The 24881-nt window shown below is 40.5% G+C and overlaps 1 protein-coding gene across 12 annotated transcripts; it reads right to left on the bottom strand.

Moving 5' to 3' along the window:
• Positions 1-173: 173 nt before the first annotated feature.
• Positions 174-22875, bottom strand: LOC125768883 (guanine nucleotide-binding protein G(q) subunit alpha). 12 transcript variants are annotated; one of them, XM_049437178.1, is made up of 10 exons: positions 18387-18513; positions 16393-17492; positions 12737-12921; positions 12404-12558; positions 11795-11923; positions 10911-11039; positions 10069-10198; positions 9810-9963; positions 9119-9226; positions 174-8237 (listed from the first exon to the last, which is right to left on the bottom strand). In XM_049437178.1, the coding sequence occupies exons 2-10, from the start codon at positions 16508-16510 to the stop codon at positions 8155-8157; spliced, it is 1191 nt and encodes a 396-aa protein (XP_049293135.1). In that variant the 5' UTR covers positions 16511-17492; positions 18387-18513; the 3' UTR covers positions 174-8154. The 12 variants fall into 12 exon arrangements, with proteins under 12 accessions (XP_049293135.1, XP_049293126.1, XP_049293125.1 ...); XM_049437172.1 differs by lacking the exons at positions 174-8237; positions 9119-9226; positions 11795-11923; positions 18387-18513 and adding exons at positions 8364-8757; positions 9582-9689; positions 18056-18145; positions 22127-22875; XM_049437171.1 differs by lacking the exons at positions 174-8237; positions 9119-9226; positions 11795-11923 and adding exons at positions 8364-8757; positions 9582-9689; positions 18056-18145 and having other exon boundaries at positions 18387-18504.
• Between the last annotated feature and the right edge of the window lie 2006 nt (positions 22876-24881).

Here is a 24881-nt window from a genome sequence, read left to right as displayed (position 1 = left end):
TAAAATAAAATGCACACATGCACAAATATCTTTTGTTTCTGATCAGTCCTAGACGAAAAAAGCCCAACCAACCAAACCCAACACCAAGCAACAGAAGGTGATTGTTTATTATTTTTTCTATTATTTTATTATATATTTAGTTTCTTATAAATTCCAGCCATTAGTTTACACAATTATATTATCATATTATTTATAATTACTTTTTATTTACTGTTTTTCTTGTTCTGCCCTAGCAGCTCTCACAATCCGCTCTTTCTTTTCGCCTGTGCTCCTCCTCGGCTGTTTTACCGCACTATCGTCGATACAGGACACACACACGCACGCACACACACACACACATTGGGTTCGCGTTCGCGCGCATCTCTCATACACCGCAGCGCAGTAGAGTAGGAGTAGTAGTAGTAGTAGTAGTAAATAGTAGTAGCATTCGTCATCTCTAGCTGCAGCCAGATGCGCGACCCGTTCTAGGTTGTTATTCGAGGCCCAGGCCCGTGTACTCGCGCGCTTGCCTTAAAATACACTTAAGCACTGGATTTTTTTTACCTATTCGTTTCATTTCGTCCTCACACGCACTATTAACTGTTTGTCCTCCCCTGGATATATCTCTCTCTTTCTTTTCTTTACGCATCCTCAATTCTTGCTTGCGCAAGTTATAATCTGCAGGTTTTATAATTCATTTTCCATCAAATCAATAACCAGGTGTTAGGGTTAGTTTCATTCTGCCTTTTGAATTCCATTTCAAGTTTACTATAATTCTTTGCACGTGCAGTGCGGCTCTTTACTTTACCTGCTTGCTGTTTTATAGTAAGAATCTATCCAGCACGACTATCGCGACTTATGATGCGAAACTTATGTGAGACTGTGTGATTGCGTGAACGTATGAAAACAATGGTTTCATGCCTAAATATGCTCTACTTATGAGGAGGGAGCAAGATCCGATACCCACCCAGGCTGATTCCTATATATATACGGGCATGATGGATTGTGGTTTTGAATCATTTGAAACGTCTCGCTTTTTCCACCATTATTTCCACTCCTTGGAGCCGTATGTATACTACAGTGTGGGAGCGGGGGCCAGTGTACATTTATCGTATTTTTTCCTATGCTTCGTACGCAGCACTTTTCTGCTTCTATTTCTGTGTGTATGTGTGTGTGTGTTTTTTTTATCTTTTCTTATCAACCGGGTCACATCGCACAGAGCACCGGGGTTTCGAAAAGTTTGCCGTTGAAATGTATAATTAAAAACATAAATATATAATTTCATTTTTGTATTATACTTTTTATACCATTAGATTATTATGAATGTGCGCGCGAGCGCGCGCGTGTTGTGTGTTTTCTGTTCGTTTTTTTTTGTGTATTTCCTCTTACTTCTTCTGGCTTTCATTTCATGAATGTGATTAAGGGATACTTGATTCATGTTACTTCTCTTGCTAATCGGAAGAATTCATTATGTGCATACGGTTAGTTTCACTTATATCTTCACCGATTGGAATGAGATTAGAGCAGTATCCGTGCGTCGATTGCTCTCGTTCGGGGTACTATTAAATTTGTTTCTCCTGCACACCGCATATTCTCACATTTACTGCCCCGTTGTAAAAATCCTTTACCCCTTCCGGTTTGATTTTTACTACCAAAACAAGTCCAACGGACCGGCGTGTGTGTTTGTGTGTTTTTTGTTGTTGTTTTGAATAATCTGCTTCCTCCGCCTCTCGGTTTTTGCTGGCTTCACTATAATCGGGATGGTTGGCATTTATATCGGATGCGATCGCGTTTTGCAACATTCGTGAAAGTGAACCATTTTACAACATTTTTGAACTCTTCTTTTTTTCTGGGGAAAACCGTTAACTAAAAATACACCACTAAAGCGTGTGCTTTGTAAACGAAGCGAAATAAATACATTACCAGTAGAGTACAGCAAGTTAGCTGTCGTAAAGTACAAACATTTGGTAGTGTTTTAGCAATGCGATCTTCGTTTCAGTCGGTAAATCCGTTCACGATCGGAAAATGATTACACTGGTATAAATCGTTCGATAGAAGAAGGTTCAAAATACAAGGGACATAAAGATGGTTCCCTTTCCTTTTTTTGACGCGGTGCGAGAAAGTGGTCCTGCTCTCTTGTTGGCACTGGTGTGGTTGGGATATACAGTTTGCTATGCTGCTCGTTCGTGAGGTGATCACACACACACACACATGTTGGAGCGCTTTTTTGCCTTTCAAATCGATTCTATTCGTACAGTACACTGAACGGTAATCAATTGGGCGAATTGATTATCGCTCAGGAAGAATTTCCTCGAATATTAGCACGCTACTGGTCGTTAAAAAATGTCCTTGCTGCCTTCTATTTAACCCCTCTATCTCACTCTCTCTCTCTCTCTTTCTTCTTGTATGATTCTAACGGACGACCAGCATAACCCGTGTCTCTGCCTTGCCAATCAAAGAAAGACCCATTTAACTCACCGCGACACTGCACAACGCATCCCGTCTGTGTGTGCATTTTTTTTTCTTGTTTCGTTTCATTTGTCCGATTGTCATCTTACTTCCAATAAGGATGGCAATCGACCAAATACATACTACCAGCCACCAGAATAAGCTTAGGGGAGAATTCGATTAGGGGAGTTTTCTACTGTTAGCTACTATAGTTTTGTTGTTGCTGTTTTATTACACATTTTTTCTACCGTTGTTGCTGCTTTTCCGCTGTCTAAAAACTTTGGTCACGCCTACACGTACTCCTGTGAACTGTTTTTTTGTTGTTGTTGTAATTATGTTTGTTTGTTTTTGTTCCAATTTTGTTTTTCCTTCTTTTGTCCCTTATTGCACTTTTGCTAAAGGATGCTGTATGTATATATATGTATAGTTTTTCGTCTCCGTTCATTTTTGCCATTACGTTCATTGTTTTACGTCTCACTGGTTGCGTTATTTTGATGTAACATCGTTACATCTTTTTTTTTCGTTTATCATCCTTTCTTGTTTTCTTATGTGCAACAAAGTTTTGCCACTTGTCCCCTTATTACATTACATATTACTTTTGGTTTCTTTTATTTTTGTTCGAGATATATGTAAGTTTCTTTTAGAAGATACGATTTTGAATGCCGTGTCTATCCCCTGCTGAATGCATTATCGTCCTCCAAATTTCAACACTTCCCCCACACTTTATGCACATATATCTACAGTGCATCCGTTTGGCATGCCGTGATGTTATATCTCTCTTTCCTTCTCTTTCTCCCTCCCTTGCCCCTTTTTCTCTCTCTCTCTTCCTCTCTTTCACTGTCACTCTTGTCCATTACCTTCTACCGCGTGTAGAGAGATGCGGGCACATGTACATGATGCGCATGCGAATGATTTCGACAAATGTGATGTCCGTAAATCCGACGACAAATCTCACGAGCTTGCCCATTACACTGAATGTGACCGATTGCGCACATATTTCACGTTCGATTTTTGTGTGGTTCTTGCTTAAGCGCGGGAATATTCACTAAATATTCACCTGTCCGTTTTTTTTCCCCCTTAAATTTCTGTTTCGCTTGTGATTTTTTAATCTCACTTGCTTTTTACCCGCATTTAGTGATTCGTGTCCTTCTTCGCACGTGTCAGAAAGGACGTAAGGGATTACTGTCCGGCTAGAGTTTCGAAGTTTTTTTTTTTGCGAGAAAGGACCGCAAAATTAAGTTGAATCACATGTGTTTGCTTTTTTTTTGTTTTCTTTGTTTGTTTGTTGTTATGTTTAATGTTCACGATCTTTTACCACACTGCTGCCGCATAAAGTGATGCGATATTGTTCATAAAAATAGATTGAAAATGGCACAAAAGTATGCAATGAATGAGCGCTTTTAGAGGGAAGAGAGTGCATTAGCGAAAGATAGATGATGATGAGGAAGGAGAAGTGTTATTAATGCTAAACGTAGTTATTATGCTTAATTGAGATAAAGCAAAGTTTACACCACACATACATGTGGTTGCATGCACAGCTCCTGCAAAGCTGTGTAGCCGAAAGGCATCTCTAACGATAATGAATGACCGAAAATGATGAAAAGAAGAACAAAAATGTACGAAATGTTCGATGCTCAGATTCATGCCACAAGAAGGTGTTGCATCTCACCATTCGATGAAACGAGGAGTTTTAGTTTGTTTTGTTTCCATTTTTTTTTTCGTTTGCTTGGCACATTCCAATTGTTTCTGGCTTTTGATTGTGTCTTCTAGGCAATGGTAAAGCAAATTTGACCGTTTTCGGGTTAGTTGAAATGTTAATACTCAATTGAATAGCTGCTTTAATAACAGCAAAGATATCAAACATCACCGAAGAGAGGATGCTTCATTATTTTAATCCTTAGTACGCACAAAAGTTCAGAGCTGTTTTGCTTAGAAGAAAAATCCTCCATAAATATACACATAAATAACCACACCTTGTGGGAGAAATTTTGGCTTACCCCAATGGAAATTAAATGAACATATCCATTTTCTAACTATCTAAAGATTATTTGGTTCTCCATTTTGGGTTACTGGTTTCCAAAGTGTTTGTTGAGCTTCGCAACACAGTACGACGCAACCACATTTCATATGCAAGAGTGTCGTTACATTTTCATATCGTTCATGCGTTTGATCCTAAAATGTAGCAAACATTAGTTTGCTTTAAGCCACGAGAAAATCAATTCGTGATGCTGACACCTTTTATTCCGAAATTGTGTGTGCTTTTCTTGCTTTTCCCATTTTTTTGTGTGATGTATAAAGGAGATTTCAAGCGTGACATGCGTTTCTTGCACAATGTTCTTCGTAAATCGATTGACCTATGCTGTATATGAGATGTACAGAACAATTGAAAGAGATAATCTAAAGATATTGACGGAGATTTTAAGTTTACAAACAAGCGTTTTGGAAGGTATTAAACAACAAAGGACAATATCAAGCCGTAAAAACCATTAGCTGTTGTACGATATGGCCAATTAGGCTAAAGCAATATGTAATTGCGCTAAAGTGCTGCAAACAGTTCTTCTATTGGTTAACAAATAACCATCACACAGTGACGTGGGTAATTTCTATTTTGAAAGCGTACCTTGACGTGCGTTCGGGTGTTTCACAGACTACCTATACATAACGGAAGGAATTAAAATAAAATTAATCGGTTGTTCCGCAGGAAACCGCATGTTGGGCGGGTTCTAAATTATTTATTGGACAGTTTTGACAGCCCGTTAGAAGATGAAGACGGCTATTACCGGACACGGTTATAAGATCTAACCTGCAACACGCGTAAGTTAACTTAAGGGTTAGTTGGATTTTGTTGTACATTTACCACATACATTAGTTGTTGTGTGAGCTATATTCTCTGAACGGGAGGTTTCTTTTTGTTCGGTTTCCCCACTGATTTCTGTTACATCTCATCGCTGTACGTGTAGCAACCGTCTATTACCTCACAGGAGGAGAAGGAAAACTGAACAAGCTCAAACTCTTAAACTAAAAACGATTCAGTAAAGTAAAATGTAAAATAAAACAAAAAAAGGAACGCAAACAAATACATTCTACCCCGAAGGTCCCGAATACACAAGTGCATACAATTGATCGACGAATGATCATCAAGTGAAAGCGAATTGATCGACAGATGCTAGATGGGAAATGTTTCGAAATAATGATGCAATGTTTGGTTGTGTGCTTTATCACATCAATGAGATGGAAATCGGTAACATCCGTACGTAAGAGCAGCCCTGTGGTGTGTGAGTGTGTGTGATTTCGCACAGTTTAAGTTACTTGTTTTAGTTTTTCCTATTTGACACTTGCTGTGATTTTCTCCTTACGGTTTGTTACTTCTCTTTTTGGTTTGATTGGCCAGAATTTGGGAACATACATATAATAATAGCAAAAACCCATTTAAACACCGCCACCATCTCTCTGTTGGTAATAATCACATTCAACTAGTTGCGGGTATCAATTTTGACACAAAATCATGATATGAAAAGCGAATCTCGTCGGTTATTAATTTTAATTCGTTCACAGGGCGCGCAAGAATCATTGCTCTGCCGCCGATCCTTCAACATAAATCAGCCCCTTATTCACTATTATGGCTGTCCGTGGATGCGCCTTTGTGTTGTCCTGTCTGAGTTAAATGATTGCTTACTATTTACTTTACTTTTTTTTCTCTTTCTCTCTTTCTCTTTCATAATTCACAGTCCAATGTATATTACCTTAATATTCATGCACGTAAAAATCTGTCCATCTCGCGACCACTTTCTCACTCAACGAACACCTAAATGCAATAACTTAAGCAAAGGCGATACTCTTCCGTGTAAAACTATTCGACAAACTGCTTCGATTGTTACATGATTTACGGTTTAGTTTTGTATATTCCTTGGGACATTTCTTCTATTTGACTGTGTGTGTGTGTGTGTGTATGTGTGATTATCATTACTGCGAACACAGATTGATTTAGCGATTCGGATATACGTGCGATTGGTGTGCGAATATGTAAACTATAACAACAAAAAATACAACATAGAACTTCTTCCCGCTTAAATGGAAGAGTATACGAATCGTATTCACCAGACATGTAACGCCTTTTTTATGTAACACAAAGGGAATAAATATCGTAACGAAACAGCAACCTTTAAACAGTTGCACTGTGAAATTATTAAGCGAATATTTTGTATATTAATTAGCGTCTGACAAAACAGGGGAAAAAAACCTAACAGAACCGAACTTATATTGTCTCATAATTTAAGCTTTCAATTTTAATTAAATGCGTTTGCGTTATTAAGAAAATATAAGTAATAACAATTATAAACGGAACACACCACCAGCAGTGATTCAACTATTTCCATTCATCGACACAACAAACAGCAAAAAATATATATATTTTTAATCGAAATTAATTCTGACGCGGAAAAGGCATTTCTTAACACACCTTGTTTTTTTTCTTCGGGCCCAGCAGGAACTATCAACTGGTGATTTACAATTGGGCGGGTAAAACAATTGAATCACGAATTGCTTTTAAAATGCACATCGAAATATTGTCCTACTGTGGCAAGGAGATGGCTTCTTCGAGTGAATTATGAATGCGAGCTTGCATCGTGTCGGAATTAAATAAGCGAAAGTAAGTTGCAAACAACAATATACAGCGAATCTATACATATAGTACACTAACAATAAGGATAATCATCATTACGCTACAATCTTTGATAACGGTAGTCCAAATGAAAATGTTTGCTTTTGTTGTATAGGTCCTCCATTCTATTATTACGCTGTAATGTGTTCGTTGCATTCACGGGGACTACGGCGACTCGTAGTGTTCTCGGGGTGCATGAACGTAATTGTGGTTGTAACATAAATTTACTGGTGTGTTTCCATTCTTGCAGATCACGTAATAATATACACTCAACAGTCAAGGTTTATTTTTGTCGCGCTTTACACAGAATAATTAAAAATATTTTTTTTAAATGTATATGTTGATGTGTGATCATGTGTGCCGGGTTACGTACAGCGTGAGTTTCACTCGAATTTTACACAAGCAGTAAAAGCAAACATCGAAGCAACGATATACGATTCAATGTTCCTTCGCTAATAACCGGAAGTGAACATAATACCCACATTCGCACACACGTCCTCTGCTTTTGCTCGCAAGATTTGACAGATCAAACATTCAGCTAATGGGGTCAATCAATAAAAAACGGTGACGGTTTCCGGTTGGACAGGACAATCGGCACTTTCGCAGCATTATCAGTGCCATGTGTATAGTGTTCCAGTAGCACTGAACACCCACGTGTCCGTGCTGTCCCTATTGCAACGCACATGTACGCGTGATTGACGAAATGACGATGATCGCGATCGTAATGATGATAATGACGATGACGAAGAATGATGCAAGGAAACTGCTGCCCGGTTCTTTGATCCAACCCTATCGTCCGTGATGAATGAAGTTGCTGCCGCTTGCGTGACGAATTTAGCTGGCTGTTTTGAAACTTCCGGGCATAGATGTAGTAATTGTTGGTTTGTTGGTAACAATGATGATAGAGTTCCAGTACAATGGCACCAAAGGCGAATAATGATGAAGGGATACCACACCTTTGACGTTAACGAGATCATCGCCAGCGATCGTTCACCATTATGCTTCTGTTGTAGTCGGTACCAAAACGCAGGTGCCAATGGCAAGCAAGCACTGTTGCCTCTCCGAGTTCAGACCAGATTGTACTCCTTTAGGTTAGACTGAAGTATCGTGTCCTTGACTGCGGCGAACACAAACCGGATATTTTCGGTATCTGAAGCGATGAAGGGTACAGAGGGAAGAAGAATGTACATATTAGCCATAAACTACGCACTTTGGTGTGGGTAAAGGAAATTAAGGTAATTGGTAGGGAAAGAAAGAAGAAAGAAAATAACTCATATTTAAGTGAATTTTGGTTTAACCAACAATCGAACCCTTTATTCTTAATGCGATTTTTAAAGAACCATAAAGCTCAATAAAGAGCGTTCGACATGCGACGTGCGGAAGTATATTATAATAGGTTTGATTTACTATAATTTTCGAATTGCATTTGATTACTAGTGGGAAAGCTTTAACGGGCCATGTATCTGGCTTCGACATCGAGGCGAAAACGAAATTTACTAGCCACACAGTTGTGTGTGTTTTGCGAAACAAATCAACTTTACGCTCCCGGGAAAAGGGGTTGCAATCTTAACGTGTTCCTTCCGGCGGTTAAGCTAAATTGAATTCCTTCAGAGCAGTTTGCATGATCGTATCCTTTACGGCGCAAAACACAAGCTTGATGTTTTCCGTATCTGTTTTAGTACACACAGCGCATGTTCGAGTCGCATGATGTCACAGGTTGTCATAGGTGTGAGAATGTACGAACGAAGTAAATCCAGATAAAAAATCGGTTCAAATTGGTAAGCATTAAATAAAGGTAAGAACAAAATAAATAAACAATTCAGTAAATTATATAAAATTGTAAGAAAAAAAGTTTGGTTTTACTCATTGAAATCAAACTACAATATATACAACTCACATAAGAACCGGATTTACCAAACGAAAGTCAAACCATATCTAATCACATAAGCAGCAAGTAACAAATCGATATTAATTGTTATAGAATAGAGCGTGGATTGTTGAAGGGTGAGCGGTGCAAAAGGGGGAACTTACCTGTCGCACAAGTGAAATGTGAATAAATTATTTTCTCCGAATCGGGATTTAAGTCTACAAACATGCGAAGTATAAATTCTCTGGCAGCTATTGCATCTCTTTGTGGTCCTGTATATACGTGAAAGATAGGCGGAACGAATATATGAGTGTGAGACATTCGATAACTCTAGCAAACGATCGATCGCTCCCAAATAGGTAATAACCTGGAATTTAGCTATTAAAAATTACGCCATTTTTTTTTGTTTTAAATATATCAACACAAAAGGAACTATTTAATAAGACGGATGAAGAGCCTATGAGCCACGAGCCACATACCACACACAAAATACACCAACAATATCTAGGGCATTAAACGGGCACCGGTCAGACCCACTGAGTTCTAATAGTCCTTTCTCGCTCTAGCGATGAATGCTACGCTTGATCAATCAACACAATAAAATAATAATAATAATAATTTCTTGACCTGTGGCGCAAGTGAAATGGGAGTAACACATTCGATCTGGATCTGGATTTTCGCGCAGGTAAACTTTTAAAATAAACTCGCGCGCTTTCACATCGTCTAGCTTCGGTCCTTTTTTGTGCGTGGTTGTTGAAGAGTTAATAAAAATAGTAATTAACGTAATATGGGAAATTAAGATCTGCTGTCTGCACATCGCTTAACGCTGTAACATTAGCGATCGTCTCAACTTACCATCGTACTCGGGGAAGTAATCTACCAAATGCGAATACATGATCTTCTCCTCCAGCAAATCCTTTTTGTTCAAGAACAGAATTACCGACGAATGTTGGAACCATGGATACGTAATAATGGTCTTAAATAAAGCTTTCGATTCTTCCATTCGATTCTGTGTTTTTTAAGAGAGTGAGAGAGAGGATAGTTTCCGTTAGGAAATATATTGCGTGAACAGTAATGTAATACAACGTGATTAAAATAAGTAAATTAAGCTTACCTCATTTTCCGATTCGAACAGAATCTGATCGTACTCCGACAGTGCAACCAAGAAGATGATTGATGTTACATTCTCAAAACAGTGAATCCATTTCCTTCTTTCAGATCTTTGTCCGCCGACGTCTACCATCCTGCAGGGATTAACCGTTAAAAAGAACGCCACGTACACACGCGCACGAAGAGAATAAAACATTATTAACATGAACGGTCTATCTTTTGGTAGATAATCACTTTCCGTAATATATGAAGCATATTCGATAACGAGGTGTTAATAAACAAGCACAGTACACACACAATTATTAAAAGCATGCTATTTGTTTACCCAAAGCACCCCAATTATCTCATACAACGTACAATGTACACATTAATATGATTTTCACGACTGATAAGTGTTTGATGAGGGATGATCAGATGATACGCAACATTTTAACCGTCCCAACAAATGAATGAAGCATAGATAATATAATGAATGACCAAAGCAATTGGTTAGCGCTATATGTTTAAGTATTTACATGAGGGAATACCCGCTATCTAACGGAGCCGAATCTGAATTATGCATCCAATACATCAACCCAGAAACATTGTTCATAAATATATGAGTAGATAATTTGAAAAGGAAAAAATATGCACACTTTAGAACTAATCGCACCACCGGAATGGAAAACGTACCATTTGCTTAGCTTACAAAATGTTCAACTGCTTTTTTTTTGTTTTTCACCATTTTCCCGTAACAGTACACATTCTAGCGATTTTACAGTACACACACACACACTGCCGATCGTTACATATCGACAGCATTTTGAGGTGAGCATAGGAAACGGACGTATAATTAATTTTGCATACCTAAAGATGATGCTATCCAAATCGAATGGATACTCTAAAATGCCCGTTGTCGGTGCCCTAGCTCTTAGAATATCTTGTTCAGTTGGGAGAAAATCTTCTTGTTCGATACGTGCCAAATCACTTAAGTAGCTAGATGAAGAACGGGCAACGGAATTAGAATGATAAATATATATAAATTCACATACTCAAACAGGCAAAGATTAGTTCTGTTCTTGGGAATTGGAACTTGCATTCAGTGTGTTTTCTTCAAAACAATAGTGGTTTTTTTAAACAACCAATGTAAATATGTTTTTGATCTGTTTTTCAAAACGATCAGATCGTACACATACATTCCACAAATCGAGAAATAACACTACACCCGGATGATTGACTGATACAAAAAAAAAACGTGTTACCTGATATCTCATTACATCAAAATATTTTTAAAGTTGCATCTCACTTATGCGGTGAAAATAATAAGTTATTAAACCCTGCAAGCGGATTATGTAAAAGCGTAACCGTTTAACTAACTTCAGTGAGAACGCTGACACGTGTCCAACGGAGAGTGTCGTATGGTTGATGCTATTTTTCCGCATCACAAATATTAACATTTAACATAGTTAAGGAAGCAAACAGAAACCAACCGTATAAACCGGCCATTGCAAAAAAGTGTTAAGAAATAAGGGGTGTGATTATTTAAAACAATAACAACAACAAATATCATAACCCAACCGACCGCAATAGACCGAACTTCACTGCGCATGCAAAATTAACAAAATACACAAAATTGCAGAAAAAAAATATAAAGACGCAAAACGACAGATAGACAGAGAAAGTAACAATTTTGCGAGAGATGAAAACTTTTTTGCAATTAAAAAGTTTTTTCTAATCCATCAAAACTCTACCTAAACCGGATCTCTTCCAGATCGAAGGGATACTCGATAATGCCGGTCGTGGGTACACGCACTCTCAGAATGTCCTGCTCCGTTGGAAGATAGTTTGTTGCCGCGACACGATCGATCTCCATAAGGTAACTGGACGGTGAAAGGAGGATGACAAAAGGAGGATCAGTAAAATGGCAAAAAAGGGTTTTAATTGGAGTGTTATGGCATCGCTTGTGTGTTTTTTTGTGTATTGTTTTCATTGTTTCTAATCAATATTGATCAAAACGGAAACGTGTGCCTAATTTTACTAACACAAACAACTGGAAACCCAATTCAGAAATAAATATCACAAAAAATGTTTTCCATTGCCAAATGTTTTACAATAGAAAACAACAAATCGTGTTATAAATATCAATAACTTAAATAAGATTATTGAAAACAAAAATTATAGATGCTGTTTTAAAAGTGTAACAAAAAATAACTTTTTTGGCAGATTGTTCACAATGAATGGTCTCTGCATTACGTAAAGTTGTGTCATTATTAATAAACAGTGTCAACGGAAAAAGGACAACAGAACTAAAACTCTTTTCACTGGCGTAGCGAAGTTCAATGATTGACAACGTCACATACTATTTGGCGGAATCTGTTAGCTGATACTCTCTCCTTCGGTCGTAACATTCCTGGATGCCCGCATCGGCCCATAAGTCTTTGATTGCTTGAACGTATGGCGGTTCGAATGTGGTCACTGTTTCGAAGTCTACGCTTCGTATTAGCTCGGCATGCTCCTACAATGAAAGACAGTGAAATGGTAGTGATTACTATTGCATCACAGGCAGACACCGTACGAAACCGGATCTACGCCGTTTTTTTTGCGAATTAAGATATACCGGGGTGGTAGGCGTTGCGGATGATCAAGTTTGTGCCACTCAACCGTGCCCGCGTAGCACCACCGTATGTACTTACGATATTTGCCGGATCACTGTAAAGTATCTTCAGCAGATCCATCGCTCGTATCATTGACTGCATCGCCATGAAAATGTTTTGGTATACTAGTTTGATGAAGCCCCGCTTGTCCTCGTCCGAGTAGCCGCTACCGTGAATAATACGCATCTGCTTGATGAATGTTGATTTACCCGATTCACCAGTACCTGCGAATAAAGAAGAGAAAGATAGAACCGATCAGAATACGTCCAGCAGTGTATGTTGATTAGCTGCTTGAGCAAAGCGTTCGCTGGTAGAGTTTGACCGAACGTCATCGTATGGCAGAAACGTAAAGACGATCGTGGCCTCAACGGAATGAAGCACGTGTCATTGGGAATCTATCGCAAGCACGAAACAAAACATAAGGCAACTAGTCATCATCTGCCATCTTATCAGCTGCAAATGATTTAAAAGGTTTCCGATCCCTGTGAAACAAAAGTAAACACAGAACACCAAACGCTAAGCAATACACTGGGTATTGGGACGGTCGTACCGATGATCTTAGCATTTAGCCACAAAAAATATCGTAACGAAACTCAAGCGAAAACTGAGCAATTGTAATCAGGAAGCAAGAATCCATATTATATGGAATAAATTTAATTATTGCACTAAATTTATACATGTTTTCCTAATGCATTGTACAGTATGCAGAGCACTAACAATGATCTATAAATGCTGTGATACTTTTGAGATCTTCTTCTAGTTAAAATGTTGATATAATTGCAAATACGTACGGCTTATCTCGAATCCGCGATTATTGAGAATCCGGGTTAATATCGTTTATATTCGAAAGTTATACAGTTGACATACAACTTTGCTTATATTGAAGCATTTCAGGCAACTTTTCGAACGAATCTTTTTTCTTTTATGGCACTGCAACCTGCAGAATGGTCTTGGTTTGCTTTTTTCTTGCTTTCCGGTACTTTACTTATCCGTAGCAGGATGGTCAGTCCCAAGATAGATCATTATTCACTAGAATGTCGTGGTATAAAATAATGGGATTATCAAATTTTAAAATCTACGTACATCAAGCGTAAAAAAGAACCAACGTGCGTGTATCTCCAGACATGCCAGAGGCATGTTGCAATCCCAAGCGTTACCGCCTGTGCTATTCGACAAGATCGCACAGCATTTAGTTGTCATTTTGAAGGGAAAAAGGCAACTTCTTTAATATCGTTGATTAAAGCATGTAGCAAAAATGTTTAAAATAATTTGAACTAAATGTATTGACCGGTAAATACCCAAAGTAACTTCAACTATCACTGTATCGCATCTCGTTAAAGCTATTTTAGCCTTGAATAATAACTAACGCTTTTAAACACCTCAGAAGCGATACGATCTAGTACAATGCTAAAATTTTCACATCAATAATATCGACATTGGTCGACAACAGTATACACACACAAATCTACCGAGTTGAAGTGTCACTTTTGACTAGGACCATTGCAGCCCATGTGCAACGAACGACAATAGCTACGATATGTTGACGATGAAAACGTACGGCCAGCCGGCTAAGGGACAGCGCGTGTGGAGATATTTAATAACAGAGACGGCCAACGATGCTCGTATCGCTAAACGTACGCTGCACGATTAGCGTAATGTGCATTTAGCTAGTTACACGCTAATGATTTGTTTACACTCTTATTGTTGGCGACCACCTTAAGGTTTTCGCTTTACCCTTCGGCACATCGAGGCTTGACACCCTTATCCGACTCATTCTCCTAATTCGTTAGTGTGGTCAGGGTGATTTTGCTTCTTCCTCAGGAACACTTGACACAACTTTGTTACCAGCGGCCGTGTTTGGTACGGTCTTTTATTTATGCATTTGTTGAAAAAATCAATCGAAAAATGAAGCAAAAAACCAGGGGACGTAGTTCTCGTCGTAAAACCGTATGCCAATACCGGAGACGGGTCATATTTTGTCCCTGCAACATCGATACTAATCAAAACTCATTATGCTCTCCATGGAAATAAGGTGGATAAAAGCTGCTGCACCTTCCTCTACACACACACAAGCAGACTCAAATAAACCTGTCAGATGCTCGTGGCACACATCGGGCCCCATCGAAGAGTCATTCATGAAATCCCGTCATTCACCCGCAAATATTGATAGCATGGAAGGAGACTGAATGAAATTAGCTAGCGATAGGTTCTTCCGCTGCTGTCCTTAAGGTGGGTGTGCGTGTGTGTTCACGACGGACAGGTGAATTAATTAGACACCACAATCCAATGGTTCTACCTACGGATAAGAGCCTTGGGGTGAATAAGAGCTATAGTAGAATAATGGCTACAATCATAAGGGATGTTGGATTTATTAATTTTATCTTTAGCTTTACAACATTGTTTTATCAGCATATTCCATTGGCTTGGTCAAAACCGGAAAGAAGTACTTATTGACCAGAATTAAAAGAGAAACGCCTCACTTCCTTTTTTCCCCCGCAATTGGCGTGAATGGGGACGAGAGAATAGCCACCAAAGTGGTGGAAATTGGTTAAAATATATACACACACCGATTCTGCCCCGGAGCGAACCGAACACCCAAGAAGAGAAAGAATGAGCTAAATTTTAGTAGAACTGTTTGAATCAATGACAGCAGAAGAAACCCATCAGAACGAACCCAAATTGCAATGTATGTATGCTAGCCCGTTGCAGGCGCGCAAGCGCATATCGTACCGGTGAGCGATTTGCTCTTCTAACAACACCGCACGCGTCACCTCCAACTTTATTTGCTTCATTTTCATGTTTAGTTTGTGCGTGCGTGCGCGTGTGTGTCTCGTTTGGTACGCTTTTCCATGCAAGCGCCTCCATATCATATGCCCAAAATGAATGGACGGAAGTGAAATGAGAGATTCATTACAAAAATGCTCATTCACTCACTCTTATCCTAGAAACTGTTTCATAGGCGCTAAAACTTGTGGAGGAAATTAATGGTTGATATAAGAAGAAAGAAAAAAACCCGGAATATCATAGCATATGAGTGCTTGAACAAGCAAAAGGAACATTATTAGCAGGCGTAAAAGTAGCACAAATTTTGAAAAATAAATTACTATTCGTGTGCCTCATGGCACATCCTTCCTTGAGAAGAGATAATTTGAAACATTTAATTGAACAAACACCTCTCCTAGACACACACTGGAATGATTTTCCCCAGTGAGAAGTGAGGTGAAGAAAATTGAATGCGCTCGGTGAGAAACGCTGTTTATTCAACTCACAGCAACACTCTCACTGCTATTACAACAGCGCGCGCGGTCAGGGAAGAGAATTGAATTGTTTCGCACATACACACCAGCTACACACCACTGTAGATAGGAATTAATGTTCGTGCAAAAAAAAACTAATATATTGTAACATAACAAATGAAACTGGTTCAAATTGTGCAAAGGAATTGATTTCTATGAATCGTTCATACAACTAACAAATTTTAAATTTTATTGCACCTATACACAATCATGTAAAACTGGCTAAAACGATTATAAAGGAAAAATTGATACCCTTAAAAAAATGAAACTACTTCGCACCAGCGGTCACACATGGAGACGCCTGGTGTCTTGATCATTTCAATCGTTTCGTTTGCGATTAAAGGGGAAAAAAGATAGAGCACTTTAACCGAGGGTTACCGAGGGCGACAATTAACTTACCCAGCAGTAACAACTTCAGCTCCCGCCTCGCATCCCGTTTGTCCCGTCGCAGCTGCCGCTCAATCTCCTGATTGATACGCTTTTGCTCTTTGGCTTCCTCGGACAGGCAGCACTCCATGCTGGCGGGATTGGATCGCGCTTCCGGCGGCTTCCGTTATATTCGCGATTGTATGTTATTTGTATCTATTGCAGCAACCGGCACCACACTTGGCTCGGCAACAACGTGCTTCAGCGCTTCCCGAACACTTTGCACAATGGTCGACGGGCGTCCGATCAACGCAATACGCACGTACACACACACACACACAAACACTCAACACCAGTGCAACAAATAGCGATCACTTGGTTTTTTTTCTTTTCTTTTCCGATCCTATATCGCACTGGAAAGGATTTGCTTTCAGCTTCAGTGGTGTTGTCTCCTTTAACACTGTATTTCCACGTCGTTTCGATGTTGTTTGCCGCTTGTTAAATATGTGGAGCACGTGCTATATATATCGATATAAGCGGTCTTCACACCTCTACCTGCGGTTGTATTATTATTGCACTAATTCAATTATCACAAAATACCACTATCCGCACTACTACTACCATCAGCACCCATGAGATAGTTGATCCACGCCGTTATCACCAGATAGATGTAGATTGCGATAGATGTCGACACGATGTCGAAGGGTGCGTGTGTGTGCGTGTGTATGTGTGTGTGTGTGTAAGTGGTTTTTCGATAGTAACAATGCCGAGGATGCTCAAAACCACCGATCACACTTCTTGGAGGCACTCCACATACAACAATCAATCGCGCACATGCACACACATATTTCACTTGGCACCGATCGATGTAGAACACACGGCCAGCGTGCAATCAAGGGCGAAGTTCGTCGGGTCAAATCCTCCGTTCAGCAGCTTGTGTGGGTATATGTGTGTGATCGCATGTATCCCCAGCTCCGGCTTAGTTTTATCACCTTCGTCTTCGCAACGTTCGCGCACGCTCGTTTGTATGTGTGTGTGTGCTACCGCAGCAAGCGAACGGAAGAGCCCCGGTGTAGAGGAAGAATCATCAAACGGGCTTCACGCGACAACGGAAACGATAAACCAACGGAAAACTATATTGGATAGAGAAAATAAATGTAACAAGAAGTAAAAGTAGGCGATAATGAGTCACGTGATAATAGCAATAAACATGGAAAACGAACGGAACAAATGTTGGGTACAACTTAAAGCAAGCCTTTAACTATCGCGTGTGGTGGCACTCGCGTTAACAGAGCAGCAATAAGGAAGTATCACTGAGCTGCAGGTGATCGTAATCGTACTGGGATGAAATCGTAATATCAAAAGAGAGTAAATCTAACGGAACGGGGAAAACAGAACGAAACCAAACCGACGAAAGTTAAGAACGAGCAAAATCAAGACACGGCAACTGAGCTAGCTGGATCCCGGGAACCGTCGCTGCTGGGGCTTGCTGCAGACTAAATTGCTTTGCTAGATAACGATCCTTAACTGGCCACGATTTGTACGCAAAAAGAACAGGCGTTTTTGCTAATTTCGAGGACCAAGGAAAGAAAGTCCACTTGCGAGGTAATATGTAGTGTTTGTGTGTAAATTTTCTTCACACGTTACTAGGGGTCCACCGATCGAATGGTCTGCTGCACTAGCATCTATCACTCACTTTCCAATGCACGGCACAACAATCCAACCTCAGGTCTGTTCAGGGACCTGCCACTGGGCATACGTTTACATCCTCCACTGGAACTGGTAACTAAGGAATAGGGAAAACACGTCCAAAGATCCACCATTAATGTCACGCTGCACGCTGAACAGATCATACAGCGTATGATCTTGGTTTTGGAGCAAATCTTCCAAAATGTCAAACGAAAATCATGCCGAGAGAGAGAGAGTGTGTGGTGGTGAGATGAAGATCGTTACAAAAGCTATCGTGTGACCTAATGAGATGGATGCTGAGCGACACATAATTCACGCATACAAACACATGCACACACCTTAACGGAATGCGTCGGGCACCGTCAAACCAAACACAATGGGAACACAACAAGATCGCTGACAGAACACGGTCCGGCGGTGACACCAAGCAGGTACATACTGGAAGTAGTCGCGATTCGCGATGCTCTTTTATAGGCTTCCTGCTACAAATTATGCATCGATTATTGGGTTGTGCCGTGGGGCTCTGACGACACACGCGGCCACAGACATTAGATGAACTGTCCTTCCCTTGTGGGGTGTCTTCCGAAAGAACCACGGGCACCTATGGTTGAGCTTTTCCCAATCCTCCTTCACATAGGCACACATTATCGTAACCGTCCCCAAGGAGGTGTGTGGTACGACCATAGCACGAATTGTATCGCCCGAAGGAAGGTCAATATAGACGCGAATAGGGAGTTATTGAAGCTTTCGTGGGTCTTCCCTTACTGAGCAAAAAAAAACCCCACAAGAAAATATTACCATACACCTCCCTCCCTTTCCATATCGTTGGGTGGCTTTTCATTTCGTGTGTGTCATAAACGTGAGTCCCGGAGTTTTCACTTTTTCGTTGCAAATAGCCTGGTTGATTCTTCCGGAAAGTGGGCTAACAATGGACAGTAGAAGAAGCACCACGTTGGCTCCCCCCTGTTACAGCAACCATTCGTACCTTGGCCAGTTACTCCTGCCCCTTCCTAGGGATACCCAACCGTGCTTGGGTCGTAGGAGAAGATTTAATTTAATTATGCACACTTCCTGTGCATGGTTGGTTCCACAACTCTTGGCACGCCTGCACGTGACCGGGACCAGCTTGGACTGGCCTTCTATCAAAATCCTTCAAAAGTGGATTAAGACACTGTCCGTATGACTGAAAAGTGGACAATTCGACACCGAACCTGCCTGACAACACGACAAACACTCTGCAATGATCGTGTTTTGGGTTAGACGTTTATATGGCGTTCAGAGTTCCTTAGAAGGTATTGATTTAAATGTGGCGACGTTACCCATACCTTACGCAACTACCATTCTTCGAGATTGCTCACGATGGCTGTTATGTTAGAACCGTCGAGCCGACCTTCTAGTGGATGGACAGTGACCTACACGCTAGTGAACGATAGCGACTCCCATAGGAAGCGCAGGAAAACAAATCCATTAGAATGGTTTCTAAATGCATCGATCGAATTGATCTGACATAATATGGAGACGACTGAGTGATTTATTACCCACAGCCCGTGTTGTTGCAGGTATCAAGAATAGTTGCAGCATTTATAATCTCACTTCTGATTTTATTTTTCTTTTATTTTATTTTTTCCGGCTAAACCTGTATGATCAGGAAAAGCATCTGGCACGGTAGTATCAGGCATAACCGGCATAAAGGCCGCTTGTTTATCGAAAATTGCGCAAAACAGTGTATCTTTGCATTTCTAAAGTTCTAGCTCTATCATCCTTAATCTATCCCAATAATATCAATCCCAATCCCAACTAATTGAATTTATCGTTTACTCGTATTTGAGTAATCAAAGGATGTGGAAACGTTCCGGATATGATTTGGTACTGATCTGGTAGCTGTAGCGTGAAGGTCGATTGCATCACCAAAAAAACACCGATCCGTTTATTACGCAGATCAGCCTTAGTTCGCGCATCCAATTCGCAGCCCATTCGATGTGTACGGTGAATTGATCATCTCATCCAATTCAATAATTTCAATGTTCTAAAAGTAACCTAGTGATCAATGTATTATGGTTAATAAAGTGATACAGTATTGATCATATTTGGGAGCTCTTCGTCGAAAATGATCCGTCTTATGTTAACCTCACTGAAATTTCACCAGAAATGGTAATACTTGTATCTTATTGTTGGGACATGTGAATACTCGAATGAATTCTAATCATTGTTAAAATTTTTCGTTGAGATCATTGAGCACTAGGGATCCTTCTAAATGGAGTTCCGACCGTTCCGGTTATCGTCAGTCCATGCTACAAGGAGACGGTCCGGATGGGATATAAACCTGTGGGCCGGCGCCGTTTATCACATACACCACCGGGCCGCCCCATTAATGGTAAAATGGAAACGTAACTTTTAATCAATTTTTCGTTAGTAACATTAGCATTATGAATTCGTAACATTAAGCTACAAAGAACCAAATAATTTTTAACTGTTTTACGCACTCTGTTAATATCCGAGAAGTTTGCTGATCACTGGAATAGACGATCGCAAATTCATCTATTTTGAATAAAAAAAAACATGCGGTTCAACTGTATCGTAATGCTAGCAAAACATTATCGACACTGAGACGACTGTGTTTAATTATCAATCACATGGATATTATTTTAAACTAACTAAGCCTTCAAAACACAGTGTTAAAGATGAACATGTATAAACGATCACCAGATAAGCAGATGACCCTCGTATATTATCAACGACTACGGTTGCCACCAGGAGATCTCTATCACTTTTATATGAACTGTACAGCTGTTATCTGAAAACAAATTTGAATGACGAAATACGAAGAAGGTTTCCATTCCAACAGCCTTTACTCGATCAAGGTGGAATTGCGATCAGGAAAATGATTCGTATCTGAGGACGAAACACAAGCGTACACCAACGCCTGCCATAGTTGATATTCTGTTTCGCATCCATGCAAGGCTCACAGCAAGTGGAAACAAAATTTCCACCATGAAAGTAAACTCACTCGGGGCAGTGACAAGGAGCGCAAGGAACGCACAGTTGCGGAAAAAGACGCGTCCGGTGGCTGAATGCGGCGGAGTGTACTGGTAAATCTGAGACGCGCTCTGGTTCTTACTCACAATTCACTGTCACTTACGGTGGACCAGGCGCTCTCTGGCTCTCGCTGAAAATATCCAGAGACTATCATCGCATCGCCTACTGGGACTGGCTTTGGGTCGGTATGCGCGTTTTACATCATTGATTTATTTTATCGGGCGAGGCAGATTTTCATCTCATTCATGTTCTCCCCTGCCTGACTGGACCCGCGCGCACTCTCTTGCTTTTGCTTGCTTGACATGAAGGCACCCCTTTAGTAGTGCCATGTTTCGTGATACATAATTTTTGTCCATCAAAACTTCTCTGTTCTGCTATTATCTGCGATCTGTGTTCTCGCTTTCTGGAAATATCTTTCAACCAGTGGAAGGACCTATCATATCACGTTTTAATAGCCAACCTTTCTCGGGGATCATTTTGGACCTTTTTCGGTGCCTTATGAACAGCGATTAAAAAAAAATGTATTCTCACATTATACCGTTTCACCCAGAGTAATCAATGTTCCGGTGTTGTCATCTCATCTCACTACGCACACACCTCACCACCTAAATTCACGACACGGCGAGTCTCATGTTAGTTCCATGATGTGACTCATTTGGACATGATTCGTACTACATATTTACAGTCGATCATAGTGAAACCGTGGACAAGGTATGACCGTTCCTATTATACCGATACACAACTATTTTTGCCAGTATTTTGTCCACTGCTACTCGGAACAGTAAACGATTTTCGAGGTACATTTTTTTACTTTTCTCACGCTCACTCTCACCTCTCAGCTTCTCTCACTTCCAAAACCAAGATCCGAGGAAATGACAAGCTTATCCCATCGACCTCTATCTACTACTACTACTACACAACTGACTGCATCACCTCTTCACGACTTTTGCACGGTAAAAGACCAAAGATATGCTGCCGTATATTGCACACTGCCATTTGTCAGCATGATATGTATATATAGAGAGAAATTTGTTTTTCTTACATTTTGCTACCGCCAACTTGATTGCACTTATTTCGGGCGTTTAATTTGACACCACCATCATCCGAGCAGCGCAGCCTGTAAGACGATCCCTTCTCGATACTCCCTCGCTCCCTCCGCGGCCTATTCACGTTCACTTTTGCACACTTTTCATCTCACTTACGTCGCGTAACTGAGAATCATCCTCGCCTCACCACGGCGACAGACTGGAGTCGGCCTAACACAGTGCGGATTTTGCCACCCCGCCCTTGTGTGTATTTTCGCGTAGTTTTTCCTCGCACTTCGGATAAGGCGCCGTTGCACGTTTTCTTTTTCCCCCTCCGATCAGGCGCAACCGTACTGTCCCACACTACCGGATGGAACGGGGACGGGATGATGAGCAGCAGTGGACTGGGTGTACCGTTTGACCGTGGCCGTGCGTGCCTGCCGCACACACAGGGTCGTAAAAACGGATGGATAAAGATGATACCGGGAGCTCGCATTCACGTACACCACGGTAAGAGTGCTGCTGTCGACACACACGGGAATACGCGCACGGTTCTTCAATCGGCCATTAAGATGACGCGGTCGTCGTCTTGTAGGGCCTCGGCAGATCGGCGATTCTATGTTTCTGCACAGCTTCGGGGCGTGAAGGCTCCGCTAACAACACGCACACGCGAACGCAACTGCTTCCCGGACAGCTCGACCGGATGCACTTTTCCGGTTCGATTTAGTTTGCGAAGGCAGGCCAAATTCGCCACCGTTTTCTTTTACCGTGAAAAGAAAAGACTTTTTCTTAGCTGCTTTTTCTGCGCTCTTCGAGTAGTGATGTTCAGCTCGACAAGAACGTTACAATCCCATCCAACTTCGAAAACGACCAGTATCGAAAATCTTTCCATCCGCTCCGTGTGCGTTATTATTTCCGCTCCACGCTGCCCAAGTTGTTATTTTGCCAGCAGCTCAAACGGCCAGGCCGTTCTTTATGAATAAAAAAAAGGATATACCCTGTTGAAAAAAGGAATGTAAATTATTGTTAGCACAAATAAAAATTCACCACAATTGTGGCAACGTTATAAATACGGATGTAAATTTTTGGTATTCACACCACACGAGTGGCACAAATTCAATTTTTCGACTCAACTCTATGGTGAATTGATGTATCAAACGAAGTTTTTTCACCACACCTGTGACGTTACCTCGCCCGGTGTGCAGAGAGCGAGAGAAACGGACCAAAAAATGGAGGGGAAATGGTCCGAAGAGCCATGTAAAAAATGGTCCGAAGGAAGACATCTCCGGAACATTTCCTATGTGCTAGCATAGGGCAAAAAAGAGAAACGGACCATTCCTAGCATTCCATTGCAGAGCGCGCTCTCCGTATTTCTGTCGTTGTGTGCGTGTAGGTTCAAGCAGTTAACTTCGGTTCCACGTACGAATGATGCCGAAGAGGATGACAAAAACACGACCCTTCGCTGCACATAGGAATACAAGCACGGAGCGAAGGGAAAAAACTAACACCACACGTTAATGGCTTGAAAAGGCATATAAATTCTAATTAAATCGCAACATTTGTTTGAATATTGCACTGCATAAAGCTAACGTGCACATTTCCAATACTCCGCGCAGCATACACACACAAACAGATTTAAAATTTTCTAAGTCCCACATCACGTCCGTCCTGGACTTAGCGCTCAGCACACTGAGCCCTTCACAATGTGAGTTTAACGCTAGAGGAAGGAGCCGGATAGTCAGTCCTTGCTACACACCTTGCTACACACTTTCGGCTTCCCAGATAGCCAAAAACCGATATCCGACCGTTCGAAGACCTATATAAGACGGTCTGATATCGGTCTTAAAGCATCACTTACAGCAGTAATATTAAGACTTCGTGGATGACATAAAACGGGCCATAATTATATCAAATGCACCATAATAATGAAATATTTCGTTTGTGGTAGGAAAGCTTTTCTTTCGTCATTTTGAAATTTTTCATAAAATATTTCGGAACTAAAGCTTTTGAAATTCATTTTCATTTCTTTATTTCATTCGTGCAATGTTTACAAAAATATTGTAACTTCGAAGTAAACACTGCTGTCGTCAACACACACACGGGTAAATACACACGCCGACTTGGTTCCTTGACACTGTTCACTATCCGGAACATTGATCCTCATATCTGCACAAAATGGGTTGATTCTATTGTATGGAAAGAATAGATTATTTAGATAAAAGGTTTTTTTAATCAATTGATTATAATAAAAATACCAACCATCACTGCTACGCCAAACGATGACGGCGCTGTCAAAGGACGCTGCATTTTCTGAATGAAAAATCCATCGCCTGGTAGTGTTGTTTAACAGTACTTCGCTTCTTTCATGCACTCTGAGTACTTTTCTATGTAAAATTTACATTTAAAGTACAAAAACTACCCTTAAACAGTACACAAAATCAAAAATAAAACACACTGTAGCGCACCGCATCAAGCAGATGAATAAGAATGGAGTACATTAAAACAAAGCAAAGAAGACGCCTTCGATGTATTGCATTGACAGATGAACGAATGTTGAAAGTTTCAATCGATCATGAAAGTTTCCTGAAACATTCCAAATTTTATGCTCCTCTTCCTGCCCTTCCCCCAAGAGCACCCACAACACTTTGGTATAAAATAGCGTGATTTCGAACCAATCCTCTATTAAGACCACAAAGTCGTACTGTAGAGCAAATAAAAATTCTGCGACCCATATCAGACTTTGTGGTCGTAGTGTGGTTATCTGGGCTTACA

The sequence above is a fragment of the Anopheles funestus genome, chromosome 3RL (genome assembly GCF_943734845.2).
Source record: "Anopheles funestus chromosome 3RL, idAnoFuneDA-416_04, whole genome shotgun sequence".
In the NCBI taxonomy this organism is placed as follows: Eukaryota; Metazoa; Arthropoda; class Insecta; order Diptera; family Culicidae; genus Anopheles; species Anopheles funestus.
The sequence above is the reverse complement of the archived record's forward strand: the minus strand, read 5'-3'. Positions and strand labels throughout refer to the sequence as shown.

Bases quoted from the DNA above. Each gene is read 5' to 3' on its own strand.
- LOC125768883 (XM_049437178.1), bottom strand. From the start codon at position 16,510: ATGGAGTGCTGCCTGTCCGAGGAAGCCAAAGAGCAAAAGCGTATCAAT. The intron at 11,040-11,794 runs GTAGAGTTTTGA...TTCTTCATCTAG, and splicing joins CTGGAAGAGATCCGGTTTAG to CTACTTAAGTGATTTGGCAC. The intron at 10,199-10,910 runs GTATGCAAAATT...TAATCCCTGCAG, and splicing joins TTGGATAGCATCATCTTTAG to GATGGTAGACGTCGGCGGAC.